The 15720-nt window shown below is 48.2% G+C and overlaps 1 protein-coding gene and 1 non-coding gene across 7 annotated transcripts; one reads left to right on the top strand and one right to left on the bottom strand.

Annotated features, from left to right (window-relative positions):
• Nucleotides 1-385: 385 nt before the first annotated feature.
• Nucleotides 386-10342, bottom strand: LOC128341640 (zinc finger protein OZF-like). Of its 6 annotated transcripts, none has more exons than XM_053288026.1 (4): nt 8408-8835; nt 5938-6352; nt 3618-3732; nt 386-3118 (listed from the first exon to the last, which is right to left on the bottom strand). In XM_053288026.1, exons 2-4 carry the CDS (start codon nt 5995-5997, stop codon nt 1632-1634), a joined length of 1662 nt encoding a protein of 553 aa, XP_053144001.1. In that variant the 5' UTR covers nt 5998-6352; nt 8408-8835; the 3' UTR covers nt 386-1631. The 6 variants fall into 6 exon arrangements, with proteins under 6 accessions (XP_053144001.1, XP_053144002.1, XP_053144000.1 ...); XM_053288027.1 differs by having other exon boundaries at nt 6120-6352; XM_053288025.1 differs by lacking the exons at nt 5938-6352; nt 8408-8835 and adding an exon at nt 7553-8388 and having other exon boundaries at nt 386-2250; nt 2335-3118.
• Nucleotides 10343-12623: 2281 nt separating this feature from the next.
• LOC128348413 (Z30 small nucleolar RNA) lies at nt 12624-12720 on the top strand. Its single transcript, XR_008318136.1, has one exon. It is a non-coding gene; the product is annotated as a Z30 small nucleolar RNA (small nucleolar RNA).
• The last annotated feature ends 3000 nt before the right edge of the window (nt 12721-15720 follow it).

The raw sequence follows: 15720 nt of genomic DNA, 5'->3' as shown, positions 1-15720 counted from the left end.
CCCGCGGCCGCCGCCGCCGACCGCCCACCCTCCCTCCCAGCTGCCGAGTCCCCCTTACCCTGGCCGACTGCTGTCGGCCGAAGACAGCCCTTAATCTAAGAGGCAGAGAGGAGCTCGCAAGCAGAGCTCCTCTCTGTGCAAAGCCTCTTGCCGAACTGCCGCTTTGGGCGCTTGCGTCCCTTGCGCCCAAAGCGGCAGTTCGGCAAGAGGCTTTGCACAGAGAGGAGCTCTGCTTGCGAGCTCCTCTCTGCCTCTTAGATTAAGGGCTGTCTTCGGCCGACAGCAGTCGGCCAGGGTAAGGGGGACTCAGCAGCTGGGAGGGAGGGTGGGCGGTCGGTGGCGGCGGCCGCGGGAGTAAATTTTTTTTAAAAAGTTACATGGCCTCCGCTCCGCCCCCGGTCTCCGTCTCCCCGGCCTGGCGGGGGCAAGTGCCTGGGCCGATTTGGCCCTTAAAGGTAGGGGGGGAACGGCGGAGGGAGGGGGAATGGCGGCGGGGGGCCAGGAGCGCTGTTACTAGCGCCCGTTATTCAACGGGCCAAAATTCACTTGTAATAATATAATGTCTCACAAAAAGCACAGAGCAAGAAATAAATGTGCACACTGCACACAGAGCAGTTAACATAAGACACATACATCTGTTAAAACAGAAAAGAAGAGTATTTGTTTCCAAATTTGCTCTTATGGTTTCCATCAGAATGGAGGCAGTTGTTTGAAATTAAGGGGTATCAAAAAGCATCAGATAAACAATATATCTAAATAGCCTCTAGAACAAGTGGGAAATACCTGCAGCTTATTTTCTTTAAAATTCAGAGCTGATTTTCCCGAGGCAAGAGCCCATGCGGCAGTGAACAGAATGGGGCGGGGTGGGGACTGGGAGCAACAGCCAGTGGTGAGGAAGCCAACAGCTGCAGCAGCAGAGAACATGCGGGGGGGGAGGCGGTAGAGGGGGAGCAACAGCTGGTGGTGAGGAAGCTGGTGGCAGTGGCGGCAGTTGCCGGGCAAGGGCAAGACTGCTTGGCTACTTGAAATCGCTGCACGGGGTGCGGTGCATTTTGTGCGTGCCCACCTACACGCGCAACTTAAGAGGGAGCACTTCATCTTCCTCCCTCCCATTCGGTAGTGGAAAATCAGCTTCTAGCTGGAGATCCTCAGATGGGGAACAAATACTGCAAGTGCTGGACGTTGATGGGCAGGAAAGCTCTAAGTGCACCCAAGGGGTCCTAGCACCCCATGTTGGGCCCTGCTGCTCTAACATAAGAGGAACTTCAAAGGATTTAACTGCACACAGGAGGAGGTTGAAAGTTTCAATCCAGAGTAACTAATCAAGACTCATGACCTTTTGGGTTTCCACCTGATATACCAGTATTCAGAATGGGATAGATGGATTCTCCATTCCATTCTACATTCAAAGCAACGCTGTGAGGCAACTGAACCAGACAGAAAGCTCAGAGGCCGCTCTCGGCAAGTTTCCTGACTGAGGAGGACTTAGAATCTTGCTCTCCACAGGCCAGAACCAAAGCAGATAGATGCCTCTCTCAACTAAAAATGGATGCAGATGTATTACAGCAATGAGATGAAAAACCAACAACTCCCAAGCAGCAATCATGTAAATGGTCTCTGTCGTATGTGAATTATTTGTTGATAAGTAAGCTTTGAGCTCTGGCGGAAGCTCTTTCCACAGTCTGAGCACTGATATGGTTATACTCCTCTGGGGACTCTTTGGTGGTAACTGAGGCATGACCTCCAACTGAAGCTCTCTCCATATTCTGAGCATTGATATGCTTCTCCCCTGTGTGCATTCTTTGATGGGAAGTAAGATCTGAGGTCTTATTTAAACTCTTTCCACATACTGAGCCCCGATATCTCTTTTCTCTTGTGTGGATATTTTTATGGGTATGAAGGCTTGCCCCCCACTTGAAGCTCTTTCCACATTGCAAACACTGATACGGTTTTTCTCCTGTATGAATTCTTTGATGGCAAGCAAGGCCCCAGCTCTGGCGGAAACTCTTTCCACATTCAAAGCATTTATATGGTTTCTGGTCTGAGTGGGTTCCTTGATGGGAAGTAAGAGCAGAGCTCTGCGTGAAGCTCTTTCCACACTCGGAGCACTGAAATGGTTTCTCTCCTTTGTGGATTCTTTGATGGCAAGCAAGCTGTGAGCTCACCCTGAAATTCCTTCCACACTCCAAGCACTGATATGGTTTCTCCCCTCTGTGCATTTTTTCATGCGAAGCAAGGCTACTCCTGTAGGTGTAGCTCTTTTCACATTCTGAGCATTGATATGGTTTCTCCCCTGTGTGCATTTTTTTATGGGAAATAAGGTTACCCCTGCAGGTGAAGCTCTTTTCACATTCTGAGCACTGATATGGTTTCTCCCCTGTGTGGATTCTTTGATGGTCAGTAAGGGCTGAGCTCTGCCGGAACCTCTTTCCACACTCTGAGCACTCATAGGGTTTCTCTCCTCTGTGCATTCTTTCATGGGAAGCAAGGTTACCCCTGCAAGTGAAGTTCTTTTCACATTCTGAGCATTGATATGGTTTCTCTCCTGTGTGAATTCTTTGATGGTCAGTAAGACTTGGGCTGTGGCTGAAGCTCTTTCCACATTCCAAACATTTATATGGTTTCTCCCCTGTGTGGATTCTTTGATGGGAAGTAAGTTGGGAGGTCTGGCTGAAGCTCTTTCCACATTCTGAGCACTGATATGGCTTTTCACCTGTGTGGATTCTTTGATGGGAAATAAGGTGACCCTTGCAAATGAAACTCTTTCCACACTCTGAGCATTGATATGGTTTCTCCCCTGTGTGGATTCTTTGATGCGAAGTAAGATTCGTGCTCTGGCTGAAGCTCTTTCCACATTCAGCACATTCATATTTTTTATCACCTGTAAGAATTTTTTTACTACAGCAACAGCTTGACTTATTGGTTAAGATTTTTTTGGTTACGATTTTTTCATGTGAGGGCAGTTCATTGTTTTCGGTTCCTTCACCATACCTTTGTTCAAGTGGAATTTCAAGGAAATCAAAGCACTCAGTTGCAGAAGATTTCTTAACCTCCTCATGTTTTCTTTCTGTATTCCTTCTCTGCTGTTCATATTCTCTTTCGGTTTCCCCTCCATCATCTGTAGGAATAAAAAGAGCCCCGCCCCGAGGAGGGAGAAACTGAGCTTCAAATCACAGGGGGAAATCCTTAATTTTAACACTGGCAAATTGATGGTGTATTCATGGCAAAGCAAAGCCTGATACATTTTAATCGGCTCCAACTGGCACACCAACACCTAAAGCCAGTGCCAGTCAATCCTCCTCTGCCTGCTTCTTTTCTTCCCCAACCCTCACTTGGCCACTGAATTTCTCTCTCTCTGCTGCTGCTCTTTCTGGCCTGTTCCCAGTGTGGCTTTATTCAAAGTTATTGAGTGGGGGGGGGGTGGAGAGGAGTATCCAGAGGTTGATAGCAGGGAAACGATGGGTTGTTCCCAGAAATAATCTTCCTAAAAAAAGAAATGGGAGGAGCAGCAGTAGCACAGGCTGCACTAACTGTTTCACCCTGAGAATCAGATGAGTTCATGGAGCAGGAGGGGAGGCCCTACCAGAAATAGCAGCAAAGGGAAAGAGGAGTCATACCTAGAGAGGCCAGATGCCCATGGATTTCCACCATCATGTCTCTGTGCAGAGCCCTTTGGCCTGGATCCAGCAGAGCCCACTCCTCCTCCTCTGAGAAATTCACAGCCACCAGACCCTGAAAGAACAAGCGGCATGTCGTTGTCACAGGTAATACACAGCAAGTCACTAAAGAACTAAAGTTCACCCGCAAGGCTCAAAACTCCCCCAGTGGCCTTCAAAGCATTCCAGGCAAGCAGCTCAGACAGACTAAGCTAAGGGATGGAGAAAGGTTCTTCCAGGCTCAGGGAGATGCCACCTGAGTTCCCCAGGCTGAGCCTCCTTCTTCTCCACCAGAATCCCTCCTCTACCTGATCCACTTGCACAGAGCTTGACTCGGTTCCACCACAAGGAGGAGAAAGCCTGGAATGGAGAGCCAGTTTCCACTGGGAAGGAGACCGAAAAGAGTTTCTTTGCTGCCTGGCCATACTCAAGGGAGTGCATCCTTCCCTTTATCAGATTTTATTTTTTTTATTAAGAGTTTTCATTTCTGCCTTTCAGTCAAACCACCCCTGAGATGATTAACAACCTATTTTGACAACATATGAGAACCAAATAAGCAATGAAAACAAACTAGCTGAGCTGGGCGCAAAGCATCTGCGCCTCTAGTTCTCTCGCACATGCGCTGCTGTCGTTTTCTCCCTGCCCGCCCACCGCCACCGTTCCCCCTCCCCCACCCAGCCGGCTGACACCGTTTTCTTTGCCCACATGCCCGCCACCGTTCTCTCCAGCCTGCCTGCTGCCACCATTTTCTCCCCCTGCCCACCCGCCACCAGCTGGGGAACCAGCGTAGTGTAGTGGTTGGAGTGCTGGACTAGGACTAGGGAGACCCGAGTTCAAATCCCCATTCAGCCATAATACTTGCTGGGTGACTCTGGGCCAGTCACTTCTCTCTCAGCCTAACCTACTTCACAGGGTTGTTGTGAGGAGAAACTTAAGTACACCGCTCTGGGCTCCTTGGAGGAAGAGCGGGATATAAAATGTAAATTAAAATTAAAATTAAATTTTCTCCACCCGCCCATCGCCGCCATCGTTTTCTCCCTGCGTGCCTGCCTGGCACCACCACGGTTCTTTTAAATAAATAAATGAATGCAAAATTTTAACTCCCCTCCCCCTTCCTTCACTTTAACCAATGACATTCCTTCCCCTCTCCTCATACCAGACCATGCCTTAATTTCCCTCAAAGAATATTTAGTGCTGATGTGTGCACACAACTGAGAAGCTACTGGCTGGCTGGAAGTGAGTCCCTGAGTTCAACCGGAAGTACTCTTCCCTAAGGGTGCGCTGGATGCAGATGATGGTAAGCATTGGCAACAGGGTCAGGAAAGGGCAGGGCTGTCCCTAGTGGGGTGTGGGGCTGGGGGCGACTCAGTGTGTCCGGGTGCCCCTTAACATTTCTTATGATTACAGAATCATACTGACTGATCACAATGACATAACTGTGTAAATAGTGTGAGTGAGTGAGTGAGTGAGGTTTTTGGACACGTCCAACCAGCTTGGACATATAGTGCATTTGTAAGGGAGGAAAGTTAAAAGCACAACACATGCCCCTTGCTTCACAGTTCTCACTCAGACATTCTGGATTGCAAACCAACTTGAGCATAGTGCATGTACAGATAAAATAAATAAAGTTTATTTAGATATTTACAGTTAGCCCTACTTTCACTAGCTGTGAAGTACTCTGTAGATAGAGAGAATTCTTTCTGGCAGCTTTACTATATTATTATTATTATTATTATTATTATTTATTAAAAACTTTTATACCGCCCTTCCAAAAGGCTCAGGGCGGGTTACATTAAGTAGGAAAAATTATTAAAAGTCATAAAACAAGCTACTTATAGGACTTTGGGGGGGGATATGTTTTTGGGGGGGAAATAAACAGATAATTATTTTAAAACAATTTACCCAAACCATTTTAATTTAAACATTCAGAGCTCTCCCACCCGGTCTTATGATTATTATTATTTTACATTTTTTAAATTTATTTTATCATATTTTATATCCCGCTCTTCCTCCAAGGAGCCCAGAGCGGTGTACTACATACTTAGGTTTCTCCTCACAACAACCCTGTGAAGAAGGTTAGGCTGAAAGAGAAGTGACTGGCCCCGAGTCACCCAGCAAGTCTCATGGCTGAATGGGAATTTGAACTCGGGTCTCCCCAGTCCTAGTCCAGCACTCTAACCACTACACCACGCTGGCCTTATATTTGTGCCCGATATCAGAGCCCTATGCCAAGTCATCACAGGTGATCTAAAGGGTGGGGCAAAAAGTGGAGTGCTTTTACCCTTTTTTTAATGAAGACGAAGGGCAGATTCCTCCACATGGGGATGGAATGATGGTCCATTCCTGGCTTTGGACTTCTGTCCCCTTAGCGACTGCTGCCTGTCCCTCACAGCTCTCTCCTCCTCAAACTCCCCTTGTGCTCCCCTCTCACAACGGCTGGTCTGCTAGTAATTGTGGGCTCACTTTGGAATAGCTGATTAGTAGCATAGCTGCTTTCTCCTTTGTATATGCTTCCCTCCAAATCTGGACTCTCTCTTCGCTCGGACTGAGCCTGCCTGCCTGGGAAGGAAGCAAATCCCGAACACCGGCCCCACCACCCGTTCCTGACTGTGCAAAATCCTTTCAAGTCCTAGATTTGCCTTTCTTCAGGGTTCAGCTTTCTGCCTCTCTGCCCCAACACTTGATAAGCTTTCTCTCTGTGTGTGTACACAAAAGAATCATTTCATTAAAGGTGGTGGTGGGGGGTTGCCAGAAAGGGAGTTCTTATTGTTGTTTGATCCCCTCCCTCTTTGGAGCTGCCTCCCTGCCTGCCTGAGAACAGGCCCCACCCCTGCCTGAGCCCCCTAACCTGGAGGGGCCAGGCTCAGCAGAGCATCAGGGCTGCGCAGGTGCAGCATCAGTGCCCACCCACTGTGGAAATGGCTGGGAGGAGAGCCATCCCCCACAACTGGCAGCAGAATTGAAGGTGGCAACACTACAGTTCCCAGCATGGCCAGAGAGGGGCGGAGGAGAAAGTGAAGCCGCCGTGCTCAGGCGGTGCTCGCTTTAGGACTATGACAAATTTGGTAACCAGAAAAAAACGCACATGAAAAAAGCCCATAAGAAAATTGTGCACAGAAAAAAAAACCCACTGTCATAAAAGCGCACAAGAAAAATGTGCATTGCTCACACGGAAAAATGACCACATGGAAAACTGCTCACACGGAAAAATACGCACATATATACTATGCTCCAACGCAAGAATTTTTCTGTGTGTGCATTTTCCCATGTGGGCATTTTTCGGTGTGAGCAATTTTCCATGTGGGCATTTTTCAGTGTGAGCAATTTTCCGTGTGCACATTTTTCTTGTGCGCTTTTATGACAGTGGGGTTTTTTCTGTGCACCGCCAGACCTTTGAACAGGTTTGGAGGTCCATAAAGGGCCTCTGATCCTGTTCTGTGCATATCCCTACTGGAGGGATGCTGTGCTGGGGGTGAATAGGACCAGTTGCTCTCCCTCTGCTGGATAAAGAGAATCACCACTTTTAAAAGGTACCTCTTTGCTTAGTTAGCAGGAGACGGGCAGCCAAAGAGCTCTAAAGGGAGGGGGTGACTGGGGGGGAGAGTGGGGAGCAGACTCCTCCAATCCCATGCTCGCTGTCCTGGGGGCTAGGCTCCAGAATCAGTGGGGCTCCCTTCCTTTTGAGGAGAGAGGGCAACTGGGCACCAGACAGCCTTGCCACTGAGAGTAGCGGGGGCTTGCCTGCAAATTGGAATTGTGCATCTCTGACCTCCGCCATGCTCTGAGTTGGCCTCCCCGATGACTGCCTCCTCTGTCCCTAGGCCTCCCCCAGACTGTGTGATTGTCACAGAAAGGGGGAGAGACAGAGCCAATCACCTTTCTGTCTCCGTCCTTACCTTTCTATGGCAACCCAAGTGTTGGGGCTTGGTGGAGAGGGAGGGACTCACAGCCAGTGGCAACCCAGTTATCAAGCACAGTGGAGAGGGGGCTGATGGGCGGTCCTCACATAATGTGGCATCCCAGCTGTTGAGCATTGGGGGGGGGGGGAGGTGGTTCTTGCACCCAGCAGCAACCATTTGCCAGGCATGATGAGGCGTGGCAGACAATTCTCCAGCAGCATCCCAGCTGGTGGGCATGGTGGAGGGACTCCCTGCCAGCCCTTGCACCCTGCAGCAGCCCAGTAATTGGGTATGGTGGATGGTCGGGGGTGGTGGTGGAGGGCATTTAGTCTCAATCAATGAAATGACAGCGTCAGTTCAGGAGTAGGAGTTGGGTTACCTCTCTGCAAAGTGTGCTATACCTAAAGTAAAGTGTGCCATGAGGTCAGTATCGACTCCTGGAGACCACAGGACCATGGAATACAGGAGGGGTTTACCATTGCCATCTCCCGTGCAGTATGAGATGATGCCTTTCAGCATCTTCCTATATAGCTGCTGCTGCCCGACACAGGTGCTTCTCATAGTCTGGGAAACATACTAGCAGGGATTCGAGTTGGCAACCTCTGGCTTGCTTGTCAAGTCATTTCCCGGCTGCGCCACTAGGTGGCATGATGCAACTACCACCTTCGACTCTCTGGCTTTGCCCATGAGACTAAATCTCCCCTTTCAAAACAGGGCTGAGGTGGAGAGGGGGCCGTCCATTGCCTCCGCCCCGCCCAATCGCTGCAGCCGCCTCCTGAGCCCTTTCCAAAACACACACCCCACACCCCACCTCCCTGCTGCTGCCGCCGCCAACGCCCACTTTGCACCCACCAGGTGGTCTCTGGGCGGAGCTGACACCTGAAGGAGAAAAAGCAAAGCGGGGGACGGACCATCGGGGAAAGCGACTCTTCCTGCGCAAAGATCTCCCGCTCCCCATCCTGGACTCTCTCTAGGAACCACAACTCGCTCCCTTTAACCCTCCTCCTGCCTCCTCTCTCCGGATCCCGCCGGACTCGCCCTGTCGAAACGAGAGGGCCGCACAGGTTGCCAGGCTTCTGCTAGGAAGAGGCTAGGGAGGAGGAGGCGGTGGCGGCGGATCCCGGGCAGAGCTCCCCCTGTCGGCCGGTGATCCGCTCCTCCACCTCTTGGGATATCTACTTGCTCCCCGGGGTCCGCTTTTGCACAGCACCACCATCTCTCTACCGAGTTGCATAAAAAGAAACGGAGCAGGCGAGGGAGGAGGCGGTGGATCCTGCTAGCGCCCCGGGAGTTCCGCTGCTTCTCCTGGGATGTCTGGAGCGGCTTGGGCGGGGCATGGGTGGGCAAGCACCTCCCACAGGAAAAGAGATTTGCCTCCCCAGCAATTTCTGTTTCAGAAATCTAATCTGTGGGACAAAACTCGCCCACCCATAAATGCACTTTGCCCCTTCTTGGGCCCCTCAATATTTGTATGTCCCCCCCTCCCCAGCTGCCACACAGAACCACCTCTCTCTTCCTAAGGTGCACTTGGTGGAGTACAGCCCCCCCCCCGCCCCCTGCCCAACACAGCCCCCATTCACGCTATCAAGTATTCCAAACACCTAGACTTTCTCTCCACTGACCCTGCCTCATCTCTTAATACAGAGATGCCAGGAGCTGGGAGCTTTACACCTACTTATTGGTTAGCAAAAACTTGTGATGATATCTATGCCCTGTACCAATTTATTAAGAAACTGTCTACGTTTCTGGAGTCACTGGTAAATGAAACTGTCACACAAGGCCCAGCTGTACGAGCTAGGACCTCTATAGCCTTTCAAAGAACCACCATGCAAGAAACTTTGGCTCAGGATTCCATGCTCCTGGGCCAAGGAGGTGTTTGTAAGTTTTTAAACCAAACTTGTTGAATGTATGTTAATGAAGTAGGACACATTGAAACATCTCGTGGAGCCCTACACAACATTGTGGACACACTTGTCCAAGACCCAGGTGTCTGGGAGGAGCCTTCAATAGTTCCCCCTATTACCCGGTGGGATATGCTATGGTTATACCTTGCCTATCTTGTTATGATTGTTTGTATGGCTTACTGTCTTGCTCAATATGTACCCTCATTTGTAGATGGCATAGTAGGTGCTTGCAGGGTATGGAAAATTAGTCCCAAGTCAAAGCTACCAGCTTCTGCAAGGAGAAACTCTAGCTTCGACGTAGTCTTAAAGCCAATGTCTCCTGCTCACCGCCTTGTATAGGGTATTTTAAAATACGATCACACAATTCTCTGTAGGAACACAGAGTACCTCCTCTCGCTATATAGAGAGTGAGGAAACCTATAGAATGTATTTACAAGTAATTTTATGCTTATATATAATCTGCTCATGGCTCACTCTGATTATGCTTTGCTCTCAAAATTAGGAATGCTTCTTCTCGTTTAGTACATATCACAAGCCATAACCCACTTATTGCCAGATACCTCACGGAAACAATAGTAAAAAGCTGCTAAAAACAAAGAAGGAAACTACAGGTACGAGTTTATGTGAATTGTTAAAAAATCAGGAATATGTTGAAGCAGCAAATTCCTGTAAGGAGGAATTCTGGCTTCAAAGGGGGGTCTGATATAACCCAGGACCCCAATTCCCATAAAACTACATTTAACACAGAACAACACTACATACAGGCCCAGCGCCTGAATCTAAGCACAACCATTTCGTGACCAAATATTGAACTCTTAAGTTACCTTTAGAATATAGTTGGGCCCACAGGCCCTCCCTTCACTTCCTTTCTTCACACCAGAGTGGTCTCTGAACCTTTAGAATGTAAATTAAAATTGCTAGTTTCACTCCTCCTCTGCGCATATCTTAGCCTTGAAAATAAGGAAGTGCTAGCCATAGTGTTGTATCCCAACAAAGAGAGGTTCTTTTCTGGGTCAGTAGCCAAAACACTTCACCAGCCGAGAAGGATGTAATAGGCTTTGTTTTGCTCTATAGTAGCAAAGGTCTTGGATAGCTCTCGCTCAAGTCCAAGGTGCCGTTCATTTACAAGCATGACATATTTATAACCTAGGAGATACTGCCCCTTTCCTTTGTCTGGACTTTCAGTAAATTTCCAGCTAACTTCTGTGCATGTACTTTAAAGTGAATACCTCATCACCTTCTTATCTACAGTAGTCTCTCCTGGCCCTCCTTGGTACAGAAAAGCAACTCCTTATAAGGAATCCCCTAGTCCCCCCTTACACAGACAGGTAACATGGCTTCGATCTGATTCAGGCCTACACCAATAGTAAAACAATTGTTACAAAAGCATAGCCAAAGGCAATAAGAGTTAAACAAACTGTGACTAAAAGGGTTGATCAACATCTGAGACCACCAAATGCCAATTGCCATGTCAATAGTTTGTTGTTTGATGTCAATTGGAGATTGATCTACATATGTAGTTGCTCAAGTGTCTTCTTTCAATATATTGCTATGTCATAGATATGTAGAACAAAGAACTTAGAAATGTATGCATAGTTGCTTGAAGCTTTTGTATCCTTTGCAATTGATCTGAGCGCTGTAGCTCCTATTGCCTTACTGAATCTTCAGCAGTAAAAAATCCTATACACTTTTCCCTGTGTGGTATCTATTATTGGCGTCAATACCACCCAGACAAGAACCGGATTTTCGGTATATCAACAGGGCTCCTTGGAGGAAGAGCAGAATAGAAATGTTAAATAAAATGAATGCTGTTTCTTTCAGGCAACCAGGCCTTGCATTTCATTGTTGCACTGTGTGCATTTTGTACTCTCGTATTACAGGTACAGAAATGTCATTACAATATTGTTTTCCCAAATGGGGTCTCTTGATTCCCTCCTGCCATGATGGGTGTTTACCTTCTACAATGGAAGATACACTCAGAAAAAGTGTCCCCTGTTTGGCTTGGGTATGGTCTGTTCACTTTCGGTTTCACTTTCTACCCCTCCCCTTCCTCCTGCTTTTATATCCAGACTACTACCGGTACTCCTCCCAGATCTACTCCATCTACCCCAATTCTCTATGTATTCATTGATCCAGCACTTGTGGCTGCCCCGGGTGGGGAGCAAAGGCTTGACTTTGTGTTTGTTTGTGTGTGTTGCATGCACACCACCTGCAGAATAGGACTGATCCAGTCTCTTATCTCTCATTCCCATATACTGCTGTTAACATGTTCATCAAATATAACAAGAAGTTATGATTAATATTCATGATCATCTCTTTGACCTAGGTTCTTTTTTTAATGATTAAAAAAAATTAAAATCCAATTTAAATGATTAAAAACCTGGTTTTGAAGGTGTTTAAAAAAAAAAACCCATCGGATTTTATCAACCCTGGGAACCCCTGGTTTTATGAATACTGTGTTGTTTTGCATCTTTTAACATTTTTTTCCCCACTGCAAAAATTGGGGAAACTGGTGTAGCGCTCTCTCTCCCTCCCTCCTGCCCCCAGAGGTTCTCCACACAGCAGGCTTTACCACAAGTTTTCTGCAAGGCCTTACTGAAAACTCAAAGTTACCTCCAACACCCGACACAAAAAGTGAATCCCCCGCACCAGATGTAAATCAGGTTACACTCTAGCGTGCAGTGGAAAACCCGGATTGTGTGCGAAAAGCTCCCTGATCACTCACAGGGACATCGGGGTAAAACTGGCCGATATATGAACACACACCCTCCATTCCAGAGATAGCAATAGCAATAGCACTTACATTTATATACCGCTCTATAGCCGGAGCTCTCTAAGCGGTTTACAATGATTTAGCATATTGCCCCCAACATTCTGGGTACTCATTTTACCGACCTCGGAAGGATGGAAGGCTGAGTCAACCTTGAGCCCCTGGTCAGGTTCGAACTTGTAACCTTCTGGTTACAGGGCGGCAGTTTTACCACTGCGCCACCAGCAAGCCCCATGTGGAAAACTTCCTGGTATTGGCCACGGCCATGTCCAGCATTAATTCTCCTTTAGTCACCCCATTTTCAAGTCAAGCTGAAAAGAAGGAAAGAAGGTTTTGCTGCATTGCCATGGGGCTAATAACTGCTGGTGTGTGTGTGTGAGACCGCCTGTGGGATCTGCTATGATGAGTGAAGTATAGTCTGACCTGGTATTGCCCAGACTGCGGTTTGGGCTCTGACCAGGACGTGATCACGTAATCTTCTCTCTGAGCCGGTTCGTGCAGGGGGGCCTCTCTGCTCCGGGGATGGAAAGTGCCTGGATTGCCCACTGGCCGTGGATGGCTGGTTGCCGCTGACCCCTTGGGGGTTGAGGCTTGACTGCTGCTAGTTTGGGGTAAAATGACTGCCAGGGTCGAAGGGCACACAATACAGGCACCTGTTGGATCCTGTCCAGGAATCTTTTGCTGTTTGTTTGGGCATTTATCTTGGGAGGGGTGGGGATCCTGTGCGGTGGGGCAGGGGAGTGAGAAAGGAAAAGGGAGGGAAAGGGGAAGGAGAAAATGGAGTTGTTGCTGAATAGACTTTTATGAATAGAGGAAGCTGCCATATACCGAGTCAGACCCTTGGTCCATCTAGCTCAGGATTGTCTACCCAGACTGGCAGCGGCTTCTCTAAGATGGCAGGCAGGAGTCTCTCCCAACCCTATCTGGAGATGCTGCCAGGGAGGGAACTTGGCACCTTCCTGCATACAAGCAGGAAGGGGCTCTTCCCAGAGTTCTGGCCCCATCCCCGAAGGGGAATCTCTTACAGTGCTCACATGTAGTCTCCCATCCAAGTGTAAACCAAGGCAGACCCTGCTTAGCAAAGGGGACAACTCATGCTGGCTCCCACAAGACCAGCTCTCCTCCCCGTAGTTAAATCTCCATCAGATTTCCTTGTCTGTGTGAGGGAAGTAGCTATAAAACACCACCTTATTGAAGCTAAGCAGGTCTCGCTGTGGTCAGGGCCTGGATGGGATACTAATGCCTGCCACCTTTTGGGATGGAGCATTTGTTTTGCACGCAGAAGGTCCCAGGTGCAATCCCTGCAAAAGACCCCTGCTTGCAACCTTGGAGAAGCTGCTGCCAGCCAAGGCAGACAATCCTGAGCACGATGGACCCAGGGTCTGTATGAGACCGCCTCCTAATTCCAGAGCTGCAAAGTAGCTTTGAGCTCACCGAGATGTGTATTGTGTAAAAACCTGGCTGACCTTCCTTTGTCGTTGAGAACCAAGATCTCTCTTTTCTTCTCTTTCTTTCTTTTAACAGGTTAGGGTTTTCTGCATACGTTGATGCGTGAAACCATACGACGACTCGGTAACCTAGAATGCTTAGCAGTGTTAGCGGTTTGCATGATTCCTCAACATCCAGTACTACTAAACCACCAGTGCTTTAAAAGCCTCGCCTAACTGTGGGCGCCCAAAGGTGTGTGCTATGCCTTATGTGTAGAAAAGCAGCTCAGAAGTGTCTTCTTTTGCTCTGGGGGAGTTACAAGGCATATTTATTTATTTATGTATTCGATTTCTATACCGCCCTTCCAAAAATGGCTCAGGGCGCTTTGCACAGAGAAATAACAAATAAATAAGATGGCTCCCTGTCCCCAAAGGGCTCACAATCTAAAAAGAAACATAAGACAGACACCAGCAACAGTCACTGGAGGGATGCTGTGCTGGGGGCGGGTAGGGCCAGTTACTGTCCCTCTGCGAAATAAAAGAATCACCACATTAAAAGGTGCCTCTTTACCAAGTTAGCAGGGGTCTGCAAAGGAAATTCCTTTATGTACTTGCAAAGGGATATTTGCAAAGAAAATTCCTTTATGTCCCCTTTTCCCCAGGCTTTTAACTGAAATTTAAATCTTAATGTGTTTTTGATTGATTGATTGATTGATTGATGAAGTGCCGTCAAGTCGGTGTCGACTCTTAGCAACCACATAGATAGAGTCTCTCCAGGATGATCAACTTGGCTTTTAAGGTCTCTCGGTGGTGCATTCATGGCTGTCGTCATCGAGTCCACCCACCTTGCTGCTGGTCATCCTCTTCTTCTCTTAGATAAATAATATGTTTTAATAGATAAAATAGATAGATTAAAATGTATTTTTCCTCTATTGTGATTTTTATCTGTTTTATGAATTTTAAATGTTATATATTTTGTGTCATGTTTTCCTTTGTACACTACCTAGAGATTTCTATATTAGGCGGTATCGAAATTCAATAAATAGAGGCAAGATGCCTCTGAATCCCAGTTGCAGGGAAGCAACAGCAGGAGAGAGGGCATGCCCTCAGCTCTTGCCTGTGGGCTTCCTAGAGGCATCTTGTGGGCCACTGTGTGAATTAGGATGCTGGACTAGATGGGCGTCCTTGGGCCTGATCCAGCAGCAGGGCTTTTCTTATGTCCATAAACTGCTTGCAGATCTCCATGGAAGTGCTTGCACTGGGCCCAGGACAGGCTTCGGAGATTCCGCCACGAAATCACAGCATGCACCTTAAGTTGAACCCTCTGCAGACACATTGCTCATTCAGCTGTGTCAGAGTTCTTCGTTGGAAGGTCTGGGGGCCCGTGGCTGTCCCCATCAGCCCTAAGAGCGCTCCCCCTGACAAATTGCTTATTGGGCCTGTGTGATGCTTTGGTCAAAGCTAGATCCGCCTGGTTCTCTGTAAGAGGTAATCCCAGATGATGCTGACTACAGCTCCCAGAATCCCTAGCTGCAGTGGGCTTTGACTGAGGATGCTGGGAGTTGTGGTCAACAACATCTGGGATTTTCAGTTAGAGGGGACACTGCCTGACACCATGCAGTGTTACGCTTTGCCCAGCGCCCGGGCTCCTTTAAGGGAAACGGAGCCGTGCAACCTCTTGGGAGTGCTGGGAAAGGCCCCTGCTAACTGAGCCAAGAGGCACCTTTTAAGAGTGGCGATTCTCTTTATTTTACAGGGGGAGAGCAACTGGCTCTCTCCGACCCCAGCACAGCATCCCTCCAGTGGCTGTTGCTGGGGGTCTGTCTTATATTCGCTTTTTAGATTGTGATCCCTTTCGGGACAGGGGGCCATCTTTATTTATTTATACCTATGTAAACCGCTTTGGGAACTTTGGTTGAAAAGTGGTATATAAATATTCATCGTCGTATATAAATATTCGTCGTCTTCTTTCCCAGCGCTTTCCCCCTTAAGAGAGGGCTCCTTCTCTTAAACGGCCCTCCCAGCACCAAGAAAAAGCACACAAATCTGCTGGGACCAGTGGGA

Source organism: Hemicordylus capensis, chromosome 2 (genome assembly GCF_027244095.1).
Source record: "Hemicordylus capensis ecotype Gifberg chromosome 2, rHemCap1.1.pri, whole genome shotgun sequence".
NCBI lineage: Eukaryota > Metazoa > Chordata > Lepidosauria > Squamata > Cordylidae > Hemicordylus > Hemicordylus capensis.
The sequence above is the reverse complement of the archived record's forward strand: the minus strand, read 5'-3'. Positions and strand labels throughout refer to the sequence as shown.